Source organism: Aotus nancymaae, unplaced genomic scaffold (assembly GCF_030222135.1).
Source record: "Aotus nancymaae isolate 86718 unplaced genomic scaffold, 86718_ANA_hifiasm-v0.15.2.pri h1tg000012l, whole genome shotgun sequence".
Taxonomy (NCBI): Eukaryota; Metazoa; Chordata; class Mammalia; order Primates; family Aotidae; genus Aotus; species Aotus nancymaae.
The window spans coordinates 18,091,615-18,107,575 of NW_026988423.1; the positions used below are offsets into that span (position 1 = coordinate 18,091,615).

The 15,961-nt window shown below is 53.7% G+C and overlaps 1 protein-coding gene across 2 annotated transcripts in view; it reads right to left on the minus strand.

The window, feature by feature from the left end:
- Window positions 1–5,246: 5,246 nt before the first annotated feature.
- Window positions 5,247–15,961, minus strand: part of DRD2 (dopamine receptor D2) — a 66,372-nt gene continuing 55,657 nt past the window's right edge. Inside the window, exons 3-8 of one of the 2 annotated variants that reach the window (XM_021671098.2) lie at window positions 13,869–13,978; window positions 12,732–12,868; window positions 10,984–11,174; window positions 9,947–10,033; window positions 8,142–8,469; window positions 5,247–6,563 (exon numbers count right to left, since the gene is read on the minus strand). In XM_021671098.2, the coding sequence (XP_021526773.1) occupies window positions 6,370–6,563; window positions 8,142–8,469; window positions 9,947–10,033; window positions 10,984–11,174; window positions 12,732–12,868; window positions 13,869–13,978 (1,047 nt within the window). In that variant the 3' untranslated portion in view covers window positions 5,247–6,369. The remainder of the gene's footprint in view (window positions 6,564–8,141; window positions 8,470–9,946; window positions 10,034–10,983; window positions 11,175–12,731; window positions 12,869–13,868; window positions 13,979–15,961) is intronic. The other variant, XM_021671099.2, reaches the window with a different exon arrangement.

Here is a 15,961-nt window from a genome sequence, read left to right on the forward strand (position 1 = left end):
AGGGATGCACGTAGATCACGCATATCTCCAGCATCCATTGGTACTCACCATCACTTCTCTCCTCTTCCAGCTTTCTCCTCCTGTCCTTTCTCACCAATGTTGCTCAGGTAACCCCCTCATTACCCTTTACCCATGTGACAGCCTCCTTTCCCATCCTAAACTCTGCTTGAACCAATTCAGCCCACCCCAAGGAAGACATTCCTGGGTGCTGAGAGATGGCACCCCCTAGCCAGAGACACAGATAGCCCAGATTGTTCCACCTGGATGCCTTCTTGTGCTGGAAATGAAAGCTGTTGGTGGAACCCTACAATTATGAAGCTGGGAATCCTAAAGGAGCAGGGAGGCTTGGCAAGCTGTCTCTACAGCAAAGTGTGGGGCAGAGGCCCAAATGGGCTACCGCGACTGTCTAGAAGCGAGGCGGGATTGCAGGGATCAGCAGAAAACTCATCAGGCCTGAAAAGGCCTATAGGAAATGAGGAGACTGGGGAGACCATGTCCCTCTCCAAGCCAACCTGGGGGGACTGAGCCCCAGGGAGAGAATGACAAGGCACAGGGTTGAGGAGGGGAGGAAGCAAGGCTCCGGGCCTGTGGCAGGGAGGAGAGGAAGGAGGGAGCCCCAGGACTCCCTGAACATGCAGATGGCAGCTCTGGGATGAGCCTGTGTTCAGGAACATTCCTTCCCTGATGCCCCGTGCACTTACCTATAAAACACATCTCACCAACAGGTGAGGGCCTCCAGGGAGTTAGGGCTCCAGCCCACTCTGAAACTCAGCAAGCCTTGCTGCAGCACCCAACAGCCCCAGTCCCCTCTTGCTGCTAATGCTGAGTCCCCTTCTCCCACCAGTGCTGCAAGGGTCCTTCCAGATCCAACTTGCCTGTCCCTAACCATGAAGACTTCTCTGCTTGCCCCCCTGGAGATGCCCACTCCTTCCCCAAGGTCATTATGTCCCAATGCCCAGTGCAGTGAGGTCGACAGAGCTGCTCTCAGGTCCACCCTCCTTGCTCATTGTATGCCATGTCACCATGCCCTGCTTGTTTCTGTGTTCTGTCCAGTCCTCTCTCAGTGCCCTGGTGTCCGGGGCACAGAGGGTGCTTCCTCCCTGCTCATTGAATCAGACTAAAGGCAGCAGGGGTTTTTGGATTAAGGTAATGTAAGGAACAGAGGGTAGCAACCAGGTGGGGCTGAGGTCAGGCAGGGAGACTGTGGATGGTTGGATCTAGTGGACCCAGACAGGCAGACCTAACACTATCTTAACTTGATGGCATCATCTAGCAGCGATAATGCTTATTTCTGGGTCATTGTAAGAATTAAATCTGATATCCTGCCAGTCAGAAGGCAAAGCAGTTAATAAGCACTCAACACATTTGTTTCTTGTAGCTCCTCCTAAATCAAAGGAATGCTTTTCTGGCAATAAGGCATAGACAGCCCATCCTTTGGGAGCCTTCTGACAAGGAGGCTCTTGGAAGCTTCTGCCCATTTTCCTTTGCCAGTGCACTCAGGAAAGGAAAGGGAGACTGTCCTTCAGTGCCTTGGTGTGGGCTGAGACACTGAGACCCCCTGGGAAACACCTATGGGTCAGGTCAGTTATAGGGAAAGGGCCAGCCCCACTAGCTGCTCATGCCTGCTCTACCCAGAGCCTGGGTCAGGTCTGTGGCGTCAGCTCTGGGAGGAAACCAACAATGACAGTTGTCTCCTATAGGACAGTGTCCTGCCTCTCTTGCCCCTCCCATGCTTTCCCCTGCCCTGGACGCAGCACAGAGCCTGGCCCCCAAATGTGTCTCCCCACAACTTACACACTCCTAGGGGCAACAGGACAGCATGTACGAAGTTGGACCTGATGAGGAAAATTCAGGTGTGGACGGCCCAGCTCTGTCTCTGCACAGTCCCCAGCTCCAGGCCCTTCCCCTCCCATTCCTGGAATTGCACCACCTCCCCACTTTCTGACAGCCATCCTTCACTTCCTGGGCAGCTTTGACTCCCCCTGTGTGCCAGGGAGGTGGCCCCCTCTCTCTGGCCTCACACGCAGCTCTGGGGCTCAGAAGCCAGGTGTGAATATGGGAGAAAGCCACATGCAAGTGTAGTGGTCACACAGCACTTCCTATGAACTTGGGGTTGTCCCTGGCTCCAGCTGGTAGTGAAAGGTGCCCAACTGCCCTCCTTGGGCATGTCCATGTGCCCTCCTTGCCATTCCCTCTCCTGGCACCTTTTTGGGTCTCTGCTCCAGTGAGGCCTTATTTGCCAGGTAGCAGAACTGTGATGGGAGAGGAAGCAGGAAGCTATTTCTACCAGGTACCCCCTTCCCACTTCCCCTCTAACCCCACAAAGCGAGGGTAGGTCTCTCCACTCCAAAGATGGTCTGTTCTCCCCGCACCAGCTTCCTGCTTCCCTGTACCCCTACAACCTAGTGTAGCAGAGCCAGGGTCACCTGGTTGGCAGGAGAGGACCCTACAGCACACAGATGCCCAGACTGGCCCTCTCACTCCCGAAGCCCCACTAAATAACTGCACCCCCTGCTCTTCCCCCACTACGCACCCACTTGCTTGCTGGAGCAGCCTAAGTTCTGTTTACATGCACCCCAGGCTGTGACCCTACAGATCCAGTCCCAAACAGGAATTCTTTCTCTTAAAAAAAAAAAAAAAAAAAAAAAACTTATGATCATCCTAGCCTCTTTCAACTGCACTCAGACTGGTCAGGAGGCTGGGCTGGAATGGACAATCTAAGATATAGAGTCAGAAGATCTAGCCTGAAAGGCAGGCCACCCTTTCTATATGAGAGGCTTCTTTTCTGTAAGTGGAGATGATAAGAATGCCCCTCACTCTGGGGGGGTTAGGAGAAGAACATGCCATCACGGAGGGCAAAGCTTGCAGAGAGGGCCCTGCGCAGATGGGAACTAAAGTTGCAGACTCAGCCCAGGTCCTGGGGGTCCAGGAGGGCAGTGAGCCAGTGGGGCACAGAGAGGACTGGGCCACCAGGTAAAAGGAGCTATGCAGTCCCTGAGGACAGGGATGTTTTGGGAAGAGATTCCAGATGGGAGGGGATGCTGGAAATACCCGCAAGGCAGGCCAGGCTTCAGTGTTTCTAGTTGCAGGAAATTGGCTGTGCCTGTGCTGAGACCACCTGGAGAGCGGGATCTGCAGCTGTTTCTTTCAGGTCTCCTGCCCCAGCCACGCAGGAAGGAGTGGTCCATGCTCTCAGTCTTCCTGTCCCCACTGGTGCCCTACCTAATTGTTCAAGGCCACAGCACACCAGGGCTGCCGCGTCACACGTCATCTAGGAGAACGGTGTCTGGAGGTGCGCAGTGCTTGCCTGTGCTGTGTCTGCCCTCCCTGGGCTCTGCTTTGGGGGAAAATTGTCGATCACAACACTCAGATTGTTGTGATCGGACTAGACGGAACTCACGAAGGCAGGGCTCATGACCATTCTTGACTGTTTTAATCCCAGCACCTCACCCAGGGCCTGGAGCACAAGAGTTGCTCAATAACTATTCCCCGAGGAGGACAGCAGATAGGTGGATGAAACAGTGCAATTTCTTAGTCTGCTGGACAACTCACCTTCTCATTCCCAGGAAATTTCCCCAGCCCAGGGCCACCCGAGAGTCCTCCAGGACCCAGAAGGAAGAACGAGGGCCTGAAGCCTCAAAGACTTGCAGTCACCTCTGGGTCTACTCCTTTGTGACTCTGTGATTTTGGTCCCCATCTAAGATGACATATGCAAAGTGCCCGGCTATGCCTGGCCCTTAGGTGGTAATCCTGGGCTGTGCTCTAGGAGGGAGGGGCAAGGGGCCGGGGTGCAGACTCTACCTGCTGTAAAGGCAAATGAATGATCCTTTGATTAAAAGGCAGTCTACAGAGCGACACAGGCACAGACAGAAACCCAGGGAAAGGCAGAGAGGAGCGAAAACTGGAGGCTTCCTTTCCGCCCTGCCGTCAAGAGCAAGGGACCATCGTCAGGGCTTCTCTGGAGAGAGTCAGAGCCTGGGCCACCCCCTTCCACCTTGTGTTCCCGTGTCGTGTCAGGTCCTACTCCTCCCATTTCTTTGCCCCTGAAGTGCTGACGGGGGGAGAGGGTGGATCCCAACCCTCCCCCTGCCCACTCTAGCTGTCAATCTGCTGTCTGGTAGAAAGACGTGAAGCCTTGTGACAACTGTGGGCAACTTTCCCCTGCCCCGCCTCCCGCCCCTGCCCTGCCCTCTTCCCCTCTGCTCCCTGTCAATGCTCTTCTCACTCTGCTCTGGGTCTTGCTCCCTCCCTCTCTCCCTCCCTCCCTTCCTTCTTCTTTCCTCTGTTTCCCTGTGTCATCTCTTCCAATCCTCACAGCTGATAAGCCTGTATACCCTGATAAGATTCCTAATCATGGGTTATGCTTTTAAGCGTCCACCCAGGTCAAGATCTTTCACAGACTTTGAGCATGGTATGTGTGCAATGGGGATGGGTTGGGTTCCTGGGGCTTCTATCCCCCTTGGGGACCTGACGCCTTCCCCAGAAGGTAGTCACTGGGCCATTGGTCCCCCTAAGTTAGACTAGGGGTCTGTTTTGCCTACCTTCCAGAATCAGGGTGCTCTTGGAAACAGGAGCCTCTCCCAGGGTTCAGCGCTACTTTTAGGTTCGGGAGAAGATCAAAGTCCATAATTAACTGTTCAGGGCAAGTTAAGTGCTCCAAACTTTGGTGCTAAAAATACTGTATTTAGCATGCAAATTATGCCCTGACAGCTCCCCAGAGCCTGAGCCCGTGGGTGCCAGCCCCTTGTTTGTCATCACCACGGTTATTCTCAAGGTGGTAAGAATATTCCTCCCTCTATGGGTGGATTTACGCTTCATTTGTAGAAAGCAAAGTTTCTGTTGTCAGGGCAGTGCCAAGCTGTGGCCCAGAAGGCTTGGAGCTAGGGACCGGCCTGGAGGCTGAGAGGAGGGAGAACTGTCCAGGCCGCGGTGGTCAGGGCCTTCCCTGCTTCCCCCAGCCTGACCCAGAGGAAGGCGATCCTGACATGCGACAGAAGACAGGGCTAGGGACACAGGCAGACACAGGCAATGCCAGCGCTTCCAAGGCCACCTTTTCCACAGAGCCTTCTCCACCCTGGTGGGTGAGAGGGCAAAGGATGGATCATTCAGTGGAAGCAGGAGCTGCCACAGGGGAGGTGAGCAGTGGCAGTGACCTGGCTTCCTTGGGTTAGACCCTGCAGACACAGGGGTCTCACTACCCCAGAACGCCAAGAACGGAGGTGGCGCTGCTCCTTTCTACCCAGGGGTCCTGGAAGGTGACTCTTGTCAAAGTTTTATTAGTTTGGTGCATGGATAGTGATGTTACAGAGTCTGGGGCCCGGGACTCTCCCAAGCTGCAGCTTCCCCTCCTCCCTCAGGGCAGGGCCAGGCAAGGCCAAATGGTTTTCAGCAGCCTCTTAGCCATGGGCTCCTCTAAGGCAGAGGCAGTGGAAGGGAAGGGAAACAGGAGAGAGAAAAGGCCAGAAGGAATAGAAAAGGAAAGTGGTTTTGCATCAGACTGTGGCCAAAGCAGTCCCTCAAAGAACCTTTGATGTCTCCCAGCCCAGGCCCAGATAGAGTTCCAAGGCCTGACCTCCCCGCCAGACCCCAGGCTGGCCAGCATGTGCTGTGAGAAGGAATGCATTGCAGGGCCATCTGAAGGTGGCAGGGTGAGCTAGGGCAAGGAGTTCCTCTCCCCACAGACCCTCCTGGGCCCTTCAAGATGAGGGTTCCTCTTCTCAGATCAGGTGGAAACTACCTGGGGAGCTGTAACAGGGTGAGGTGGGTCAGGACCCACCTGGGAAGTAGAGGTCCCCATCAGGGTGCGGGAGGGAGCTGAGGATTTTGGCTTGGGAATCTCTGGGGACCATCCTGCAGTCTGGTATTTACATGGGTCTCCCAGCACTGAAGTTGCCTGGCTCCTCAGCAAGAGAGGTTGCTTCCCTCCTGTGGGCCTTGCAGGATGTGAACTGTCCATCTCTCCCCACCGCCTGCTCCAGGTCAAGCCCCACAAACAGAAAACTCAGCCTCTGGGCCCTGACTCTGGCCCCAGCAACCCCAGAGCCCCAGAAGAAGGTCAAGGAAGGCGGCTGCATCTTTGGTGCCAAGGATAGGGGGCCTGGAGGTGAGAGGGTGGACTCTGTGAGCTGCCCCTGAGCTGGGGGGTCCAGCCCCAGGGCTGGTACCATGCCCAGCTCACTAGCACTGCCCTGGCAGAGTGAGGGTGTGTGGGCAGTGAGGGGCACGGAGCCAAGCGAACACTGCAGGACCTGCCAAAGTGAAGAGGAGGCTGATCCACCTGGGCCTTCCTGCCCGCGGTTCACAGGGGTGAGGCCGGCCGGCCTGGGCAGGGAGGCGGGAAGCAGGCTGCTGTGCGGGCAGGCAGCAGAGTCAGCAGTGGAGGATCTTCAGGAAGGCCTTGCGGAACTCAATATTGAAGGTGGTGTAGATGATGGGGTTCACGGCGCTGTTGACGTAGCCCAGCCACGTGAAGGCGCTGTACAGGACAGGCGGGATGTTGCAGTCACAGTGTATGTTCAGGATGTGTGTGATGAAGAAGGGCAGCCAGCAGATGATGAACACGCCTGGGGGAGAGGGCACAGTCAGGCTGGGACCCAGGACCGGGGAGCATGACTGAGAACACCCACACTCAGTGTGCCCGGGCTCGTGTGCCAAGACAGCAGGCTGTAGCCACGGGAGCACTGCAGGAGGAGTCCAGGTCTTGGATCCTAGACCTGTTTCTCACACCCATTTGCAGTGAAGGATCCCTTCAGCTCCCTCAGCCTCACTTTCCTCATTCATCCCTTTCCCACCTCTTAGGAAAGTGTTCCTGGTTTAAAAATAAATCCAAAAGGTGACCATTCTGACCCAGGTCAGCCAGTAGAAATGGAAATATCTACTCCACTGCCAGGTCATCTTGGAGGGCTATAGATCCATGCCACTTAGTTGTCACAGCATCCTCAGGAGTTACGGAAGATAAAGGCTCATAGCGGCTCTGCAATATGGCCCAAGGCCACTGACTCTTGAGCAGCAAAGCTGAAAGCTGAACTCTAGTCTATCCAGGTCCCCAAATGGCCAGGCTCTTGCTCCAGCTTTCCCTCAATTTCCTCAGCCTTGGCGGGTACACCCTTGCTAGTCCCTGCCTTGAACCATGCCTTCTCACCCAGGCTGGCACCTACCTGCTCTGCTCACCTAACTCAGGTACGCTTTTTCCAGGACCTCTTGTGTAGGCGTGACATTCAGCCTGGAAGCAGTGTGTACATGGAATGCCCTGCATCTTGGAGACTGAGTGGTGTCTGGGAAGAGTAGGGCCACAGAGCCAAGCCCCTATGGACTGCCTGGCTCCAATCCCAGGCTACCACATCCCAGTCCCATGATGATGAGTGGTCCCATGGGACCAAGTGCTCTCATTCATAAAGGAAGGGAGGTAACAGCTGCCCCACTCATGCTCCAGGATCATCAGGCAGTCAAAGGGGATTCAAGTGCTACCTGGAAGACAGAGTTACAGGTGTCCCTCCTTCTCCCAGCCACCCATATTAGTCTGCCCTTTTTACTATGTGGACCTCTATTGTGGACAGGGCCGCTTTTCACTTAGATTGGGGACCACCCCTCAATATCCCTTTTATTTTTCACAGCCCAGTCCCACGGAGTCTTACTTGAGTGCCAGTGGGCTGAATTTCTCAGTTCCTCAACAAGATCAATAGTAATAAAAACATAATAATGACACTTACATGTGCATAGCGCTTCGCAGTTTAGAAAATGCTTTCACCAACTGATTGTCACAACAACCCTGAGAAGTAAGCTACTCTACAGATGGGGAGACTGGAGAGAGAAAGTGACTTTCCTGGACACACAGGCACATGAGGTTCTGGTGGCAGCATGATAGACTGGTCAAGTTCCCAGACTCTGGAGTCAGACTGTCTGAGTTCAAACCATAGGTCCTCTTGGTCAGGTTATATGACCACTCTAAACCTCCGTTTGCCATCTGTAAAGTGAGCACAGTTACAGAATCTACCTAATAGAGCTGTCTGTAGGTCAATGGGCTGGGCCTGCACCTGAGGAAATGCTAGCCCCGTGACCCTGCAGCCACGGTTAGGAAGGACGTGGTAAGGAATGGGATCTTTCGCAGACTGAGCTGTGGCCAGCAGCCAGGGCCGACTCACCGAGAACAATGGCGAGCATCTGAGTGGCTTTCTTCTCCTTCTGCTGGGAGAGCTTCCTACGGCTTATGGTCTTGAGGGAGGTCCGGGTTTTGCCATTGGGCATGGTCTGGATCTCAAAGAACTTGGCAATCCTGGGGTGGTTTCTGGCATGCCCATTCTTCTCTGGTTTGGCGGGGCTGTCAGTAGTGCTGTGGAGACCGTGGTGGGACGGGTCGGGGAGAGTCAGCTGGTGGTGGCTGGGCGGGATGGGGCTGTACCGGGTCCTCTCGGGTGGGCTGGTGCTAGAGAGCATCTCCATCTCCAGCTCCTGGGCTCGCCGGGCAGCCTCCTGCACCAGAGGCAGAGGGCTCTGGGTAAAGCCAGGCCAGTTCCCAGGCATCAGCCACCCATCTCACTGGCCCCTCCCTTCCCCCTCTGAAGACTCCTGCAAACACCACAGGGTCACCCTGCCAGGGAGGCAAGAGTGTCACTGAGACATGGGACCCAAGACCCATGGCAGGCCCTGCAGAATTGCCCCTGTCCTTTTCCCCATGGCAATCCTCATGCAGCCTCAATACCCCACCTGTGTTCTGCTGGGACTGAGGACCAGGGACTTGTCTCTCATGGCCTGAGCAACACTTACTGTCAGCAAAGTGCCAGGTGCCACAGTGACTGCTGGGGTAAAGAGCTGATGATGTTCGGCCCTGCCTCCAGAAACTCATGTTCGGACTGCAAAGAGGACACCCACCCCCATTCTCCCTACCAGGATCGAACAAGTGCTCCTGCTTCATGGATATCTGCACCTGCATACACACATGGCCTCCATATTCTCCTGGATAGACTGATCTAGATCCCAAAGGGCTGACCCCTGAGGCCCCACTTCTTCCCCGTTGGGGTGACCTAGAGGTCCCTGGCATGGATCCACTCATGGCTTCCTGGGTTCTTCCGTAGGTTCTCCTGTTTGAGGCCTTGGAGGTGTTGGTCTGAACTTCTGAAGTGCAGCCTCGCTATGTCCCCAGGTGGCATAACTGGGTTGCTGCCTTGGCCCTGACCCTGAGTCTCTGTTTTGGCACCTGCAGCATAAACAGTTTCGTAGAGTCCTGCCCTTGCAGTGCAGATGAAGGCAGGATGCCTGACCTGGATTTTGTAAGTGGCCCTCTGTGGGTTCCCTGGCTCTGTTCTCCATCACCCCGGGGGATGGAATGCCTGCTACTTGCATCCTGGTATAGCTACCACTTGGCAGAGGCTGGGGTCTGCTGGGCTTCTGCACCTGAAGACTCTATGGACACAGAGTGCTCCACCATCAGGCCCCACAGCTGCTCTGCTCCGTCCTTCACCCGAACCTGCCTGTCCATAAAGCACCTCATGTCAGTGGAAAGAACACAGGTGTGGAGTTCAAAGTCTAAAGTCTGGGCTGAGTGTCACCAACTCTTGAGACTTGGGTGAGTCGCCTAATCTCTCTGAGCCTGTCTCCTCTTCTGTAAACTGAAGATCGATTCGATCAAAAAGACTTACCTCCCAGGGTCGTGGTGAGGATTTGATGAGATAATAGGGATATGGCAGATGTTTGAGAAATGGGAATAGCCATTATTATCATTTTTATTTTGTTGGTACGGCCAACCATTTTCTTTTACACATCCATGCCTTGCAGAATCGAGGTGTCTCACTCCATGCCTGCTTAGAGGTGTGCATCGTGAGTCTGCCCTCAGCTGAGGCAATGTGGGGGTTTCTGGGGGTGCTTCTCCCATTGGCCAGCTTCTGAGGTCTCAGAACCATGGCCAGTGGGCAGAAAGACCTGGTTGTGCGTCCCTGGCCTGAGCACTTACCACTCTCCGCCTGTTCACTGGGAAACTCCCATTAGACTTCATGATAACGGTGCAGAGTTTCATGTCCTCGGGGTGAGTGCAGTTGCCCTGTGGAGTGAGCCAGCACATGGGTCACACAAGGTGGTGGGGATGGAGGCAGACACCCAAAGTGCAGCAGTCCATGGAACTCAGACTGGGCAGAAGGGCTCAGAGATCAGGAGGGTGGGGGCCAGAGGAGGCAGCTGGGGTAAGGGGGAAGGCTGGAATGAGACAAGAAGTGGTGGGTAGGATGAGGGACACAGGACCCTGATTTTTAAGGGGCACCTGCTAAGGGTCTGGCACTGTTTTAGGCACACTCACATCCCTTCTCACATGGAATCCTCAAGACCACCCTGTGAGGCTGGTATTTTGATTCCCATTTAACAGATGAGAAGACAGGCTCAGAGAAGTTAAGCAACTTGCCTAAGGTCACTCAGCGAAAAAAGTGGCAGTGGCAGGATCTGAACCTGATGTGTCTAACCCAAGAGCTCTTGTTCCTTCCGTGCCCACACACTGTCTTCCCTGGGAAGGATTGAGTGAAGGGGAGGATTCACAAGATCGGGGGAAAACGAAAGAGGAGCAAAGGAGAGACGTAGTCAGGAGAGGAAGTCAGGAGGAGGGATGTGTGCCTGGAAGGGAGGACCGAGCGTACGGAAGGTAAACAAAAGAGGATGGAGGAGTCAGAGGGAGCTAAAGGGAGACAGGGAAACCAGAAGAGCGGAAGAGAGGAGCCCAGGCGGGTACCAAGCAAGAGTTGCCACCTTCAGTCGCAAAGATCTCCAAGCAAAGACTTCTCCCTGTTGTTGAGCGCCATGGACCCCGCCTCCCTCTCCTGCAGAATCAAGTCGCTCCACTGAGGTCATGCCTTTGCAATCTGCCTTTGCCCAGCTACTGGGAGCTCTTTTAGCCTGGACCTAACCCTTGCTGAGGCATCCCAAGTTCCCACCCGAGCATAGGATGAGCCCTCTTGGTAATGGTTAGGCGGGGACACTTGGAGTAGTGGGGAGGGGTCTTGAGACCTTTAGTGGGGCCCTCAGGTGGGCCCTGAAAGCTCGGCTGCTGCGCTTGGTGTTGACTCGCTTGCGGCGTCTGCGGAGGACAATGTAGATCTTGATGTAGACCAGCAGGGTGACGATGAAGGGCACGTAGAAGGAGACGATGGAGGAGTAGACCACGAAGGCCGGGTTGGCGATGATGCACTCATTCTGGTCTGCGGGAGGGAGAGCCCGGGTGGGCAGGAAGTCAGCGGACCCACTGGACCACAATTCCACGAGAGCACATTTATGCCCTTCCAGGAACGAGTAGTGATTTTACAGAGAATATGAATGCAAGTAGATGTTTAAGGCTTCCTGGTCATCTTTTTTTTTGAGATGGAGTGTCACTCTTGTGGCCCAGGCTGGAGTGCAATGGCATGATCTCGGCTCACCACAAACTCCGCCTCCCGTGTTCAAGTGATTCTCCTGCCTCAGCCTCCCAAGTAGCTGGGATTACAGGTGGGCGCCACTATGCCCGGCTAATTTTGTATTTTTAGAAGAAACGGAGTGTCTCCATGTTGGCCAGGCTGGTCTTGAACTCCTAACCTCAGGGGACCCACCCGCCTCAGCCTCCCGAAGTGCTGGGATTACAGGCGTGAACCACCATGCCCGGTCCTGGTCATCTTAGATATACATAAACGCAGAGCAGAAACCAGAGTATTAAAAACATGATTATGAGCAAAAAGCTAAGCTATGATTGTGGACTACTCCCAGGTCTTTTCATTACTATTCCCTCATTACTTGGTCATTAGTTTTGCCATGTCTAGGCATAACAATTGAAGCTGGAGTATCCAGAAGGAATGACACAAGAAAACTTTCAAAAGAGTAAACCATCATTTTAATCTGACCTGTGTACTGGGAGAGGTCTGCCACCTTTTAATTTTTGCAGCAAGATAACTTGACTCTGTTTGTTGAACTCACTTTGTTCCTATGTGTTTCATATGTTTGCATGCCCTTCCAGGTCTACCAGATGCCCGTCCTCCATCTCAGGGCCTTCTCACATTAATCTGAGTGGGAATCTAAGCGCTATTCCCACTTAGAATTCCTGTGATGCTTACAATAGATATTGTACCACACGTTTTCAAGGCTTCACTGTATCCTGCGTTGTTACGATCTCTAGAGGTGCATACTTGCAATTGCTCTTGTCTCTCTGATCAGCACAAGTTCCACGCTGGTGGAGGCTTTGTGTTCCCTCTGGCTGAGACACTCCTGACTCTGCCTCCCACAGAAATGGGCATGTGGTCAGCTCGCCTTCTACTCGTTTCTAGCTTTCCTGCTCCAGGTGGCTCAGGCCTGGCCTGGGTTTAGCGGGCCCCTAAGGCTGCAGCTTCATTATGAAAATACCATCGTCACAGGCAGAGAGAAGCGCAGGAGCCTCCCCCATCCCATGTGCGTGTGCACATACACACACACACACAGTTTGTGAAGCATGTCTTGCCTCTTCAACTTAATAACCAAAGTTGAAAATTGCCAGACATCTCCGTGAACCATTATCCCCAATCCTCACCCAACTCCATCATCTCCCAGGCCACCGTTTCCTCTCTGTCAACCTAGAACAACTCTTGAGTTGGGCTTGGCCCAGGACACACAGCCTGGTCTCAGTCCAGGATGGCGATAGGTCCCTATTGGGCCTCCACCCGGCTCTGTGCCAGGGACGCAGCTCCCTCAGGGACCCTCAAGGGAGCGGGGGCCCAGGGCCAGCTGAGTCTCAGACAAACAAAAGCAGGATGTACCTGTGTTGTTGAGTCCGAAGAGGAGTGGGCAGGAGATGGTGAAGGACAGGACCCAGACGATGGCAATCATGACGGTGACCCGGCGCTTGGAGCTGTAGCGTGTATTGTACAACATGGGCATGGCCACAGCTGTGTACCTGCAAGGGCGAGGGACCCTGAATCTGGGGACCCTGAATCCCCTGAGGTCAGGCATAGGGACCCTCACTCCATAATATGCACACACCAGAGGCAACCTCACTCCTTGGGGCTAAACAGTTGACCCATGTCTATGAAGCTTGCCTGAGATGCTAACTCACCCCTCCCTCCTGTTCCCACACTCTCACAGTGAGACAGTTGGCAAAGCCCAAACACTTCAGGACTAACCAGCCCCACTTGGATTTCAGGCTCTTTGAAGGACCATGGCCTGGATCTCTGCAGCTTTGAAACTGCACCCACTGCACTGTGCTGAGCCCATGGAAGGCGGAAGTGTTTGTTGATAAATTGGTAGCCCGGCCCCTCAGAGCAAGGTTTAAGCCCCAGTTAGCAGGAAATAACAATGGCATTGTTTACAATCCTTTATCATATTTCTTTACCCAGCACTTCTCATTCGTTAAATTATTTCATCTTCCAAGAATGCTGTGAGGGAGGTAGGGCCATATCTTTGCAAATTATCGAAAGGTTCCAAGGATGCAGCTTAGCAAGGTGTACGTGGCCTGGGACCCTTGGCCATGTGCCCCATTCTGGACATAAAATGCATAACCAGATACTTCAGCTCCAGGGGGCAGTTGTCATCATTGTAGGTTTCTAGAAAATGAAACTGGGAGCTCTGAGACTGCCCATAATCTGCCCAAGGTCACATGAGTAAGATGTGATAGAGCTAGGGCTTCCATCAGAATCACAAACTTTCCCTTTTGTACCAGTCACTGTCTGAGTGTGCTGGCAGCATCACTGTCCATAGATGGTTTCTCTTAGGGAGCATATACTCTCCTAGCTAAACATACACACGTGCACACTCATACACACAAACACATGGACCCATATGCACACAACCAGCTGCACAGCATCACAGACACCAGACACAGCCTGACTTTGAGAAGAACTGGGGCAGCTGGAATGGTGAGTGGCCAGGGCCACCTCTCCCACCCTGGCTGGGCTCACCTGTCGATGCTGATGGCACACAAGTTCAGGATGCTCGCCGTGCACATCATGACGTCCAGAGTGACGAAGATGTCACAGTGAATCCTGCTGAATTTCCACTCGCCCACCACCTGGGGACAAGGCAACATAATGGGTGGATAGCAGGAAGGGGAGATTAGCTTAGGTCCTATAGTCTGGTCCTCCGGGAGCCGATGAGGCTGTGGGCTCAGGAGGCAGCTGCAAGTCTTGCAGGCATCCAGCTGGGGTATGGGGGTGGGGGGTGATGCCCATGGGTATCTGAGGCCCTTGCCCCTGGGTTATCTTCTCCCAGATACATAAGGACACTTAATGCTAATTACTGTGCTAGAAGAAAGACAGCCAGCTTATACGGAGGGCCTCAACTTTGAACCTTAATCTGTGTAACCTTTTTTATCCCTATGTGTTTTTTTAGATTCTGTATTGTGTATCTGGCATCCATTCATCACGGAGACAATTGTATTGACTATATTTTTCTATGTACACTGTTCCTGATATTCTGGCACTTTGGAGCCTCACAGACCCAGAGAGAGACTTCCCGTCCCAGAGCTAGTTAATTCCTGAAGACAGAAAATGACTGACTTGGAAGGATGCCTCTGAAATGCAAGCCAGCCACCCCGTTTCTCTAATTCACACACACCGAGTCAATATTTCCTCTGTCTCAAATTATCCCAGGTACCAGAGAGACAACGAGAGATCACCTACAGCCCAAAGCCTGCCAGGATGATTGAGGCTTGCTGACCCTAGGTTGCTTAGTCTGCCCTGCCTTGCATTTCCTGTCGGAGCCTCAACAGGGCTGTAGCCTGGGCTTTCCCTCGCCCCGGCTTCTGCCTCCTGACCCAAGCCTGCTGCTTCCCCCTGCACCCCACATGACAGGCCAAGTCTCTGGTTTCTAGGGATATTGTACATCACTATAAACTCTTCCCAATGGCACTGGCCTCCTTGTGTTATCACTCAGCTCTACCTTTGTAAATTAGATTCCAGATAACCTTTTAGAATGCCTGTGAGGAAACTGATAATGAGGAAACCAAGCCTCTGAAAAGTGCAGTGATTTCCCCAAGGCCTGTGGGCTCAGTTCCTGGTCCTGCTCTGGCCCAGGCTCTCAGTGAGCCAGGCAAGCCCTTCAGTGGTTAGCCCAGTGCTTGGCAGAGTCAGGGCCCCAAAATTATCTGTTAAGAATAATGGTGAAGAGGAAGACTCCCCATGAAACAGAGAAGAAATTTCTGCTCCGTATACCCAAAGAATGAAAGAAGACAGATCGCGCTCCAGGAACGCCCCAGTGGGCTGGGGAGGGGTTGTTGTGATGAGCTGTCCTTGGTAGGAAGGGAAATGAGTGGTCTAGCTCCTGGCAGGAGCATGTTTCTCATACACACATGCACACAGGAGCACACACACACGCACACACACTAACACACATACACACATTACCCCATACCACCCATTCACACAAAGGCACACATTCACACTACACTTCAGGCTGTCCCTAGCACTCTGGAAGCTTGGAGCAGCCCCAATTCCCTGAGGATGGAGTCAGGACAGGGAGAGGCACCTTTGGCTTCTACCAATAGGAGCAGAGAGGAGCGGGAAAGCCCCCTCCCACCACCTGGAGTAGGGCAGACTACGTGTCACTGTGCAGCTCAGCGGCAGGGCTAATTATAACCTTGCTCATTCTGATCACTGCCCTCTCTTCTGCTCCTAGGCATCCAACCAAACACTGGCATTTAAGCTCAATGATGGGCAATGCAGCTGCTGTCATCTTGTGTGGCAGAAACAGCAGCTGGCCCCAGAACTCAGGAAGCCTCTCATGTGGCGCTGTCTTCCCAGAGCCTCTCCTGGCTCCCTATGCTGCTGTACTGACCAGGTGGGCAGGAGCTGACAGCTGGATGTCCAGTTTGGGGGTGGAGGCAGAAGGGCACGTAAAGGGCTTTCCTGGCATAAACAGAGTATACCTTTAGGGTACCACTGGGCAGGGAATGCCACTTGGTTTACATCCCATCTTGTAGCCACTCCTAGGACTGATACTTGGGAACTACTTTCATGTCCCTGGGGATCTAGGTTGAGATATCAGGGCCTTCCTC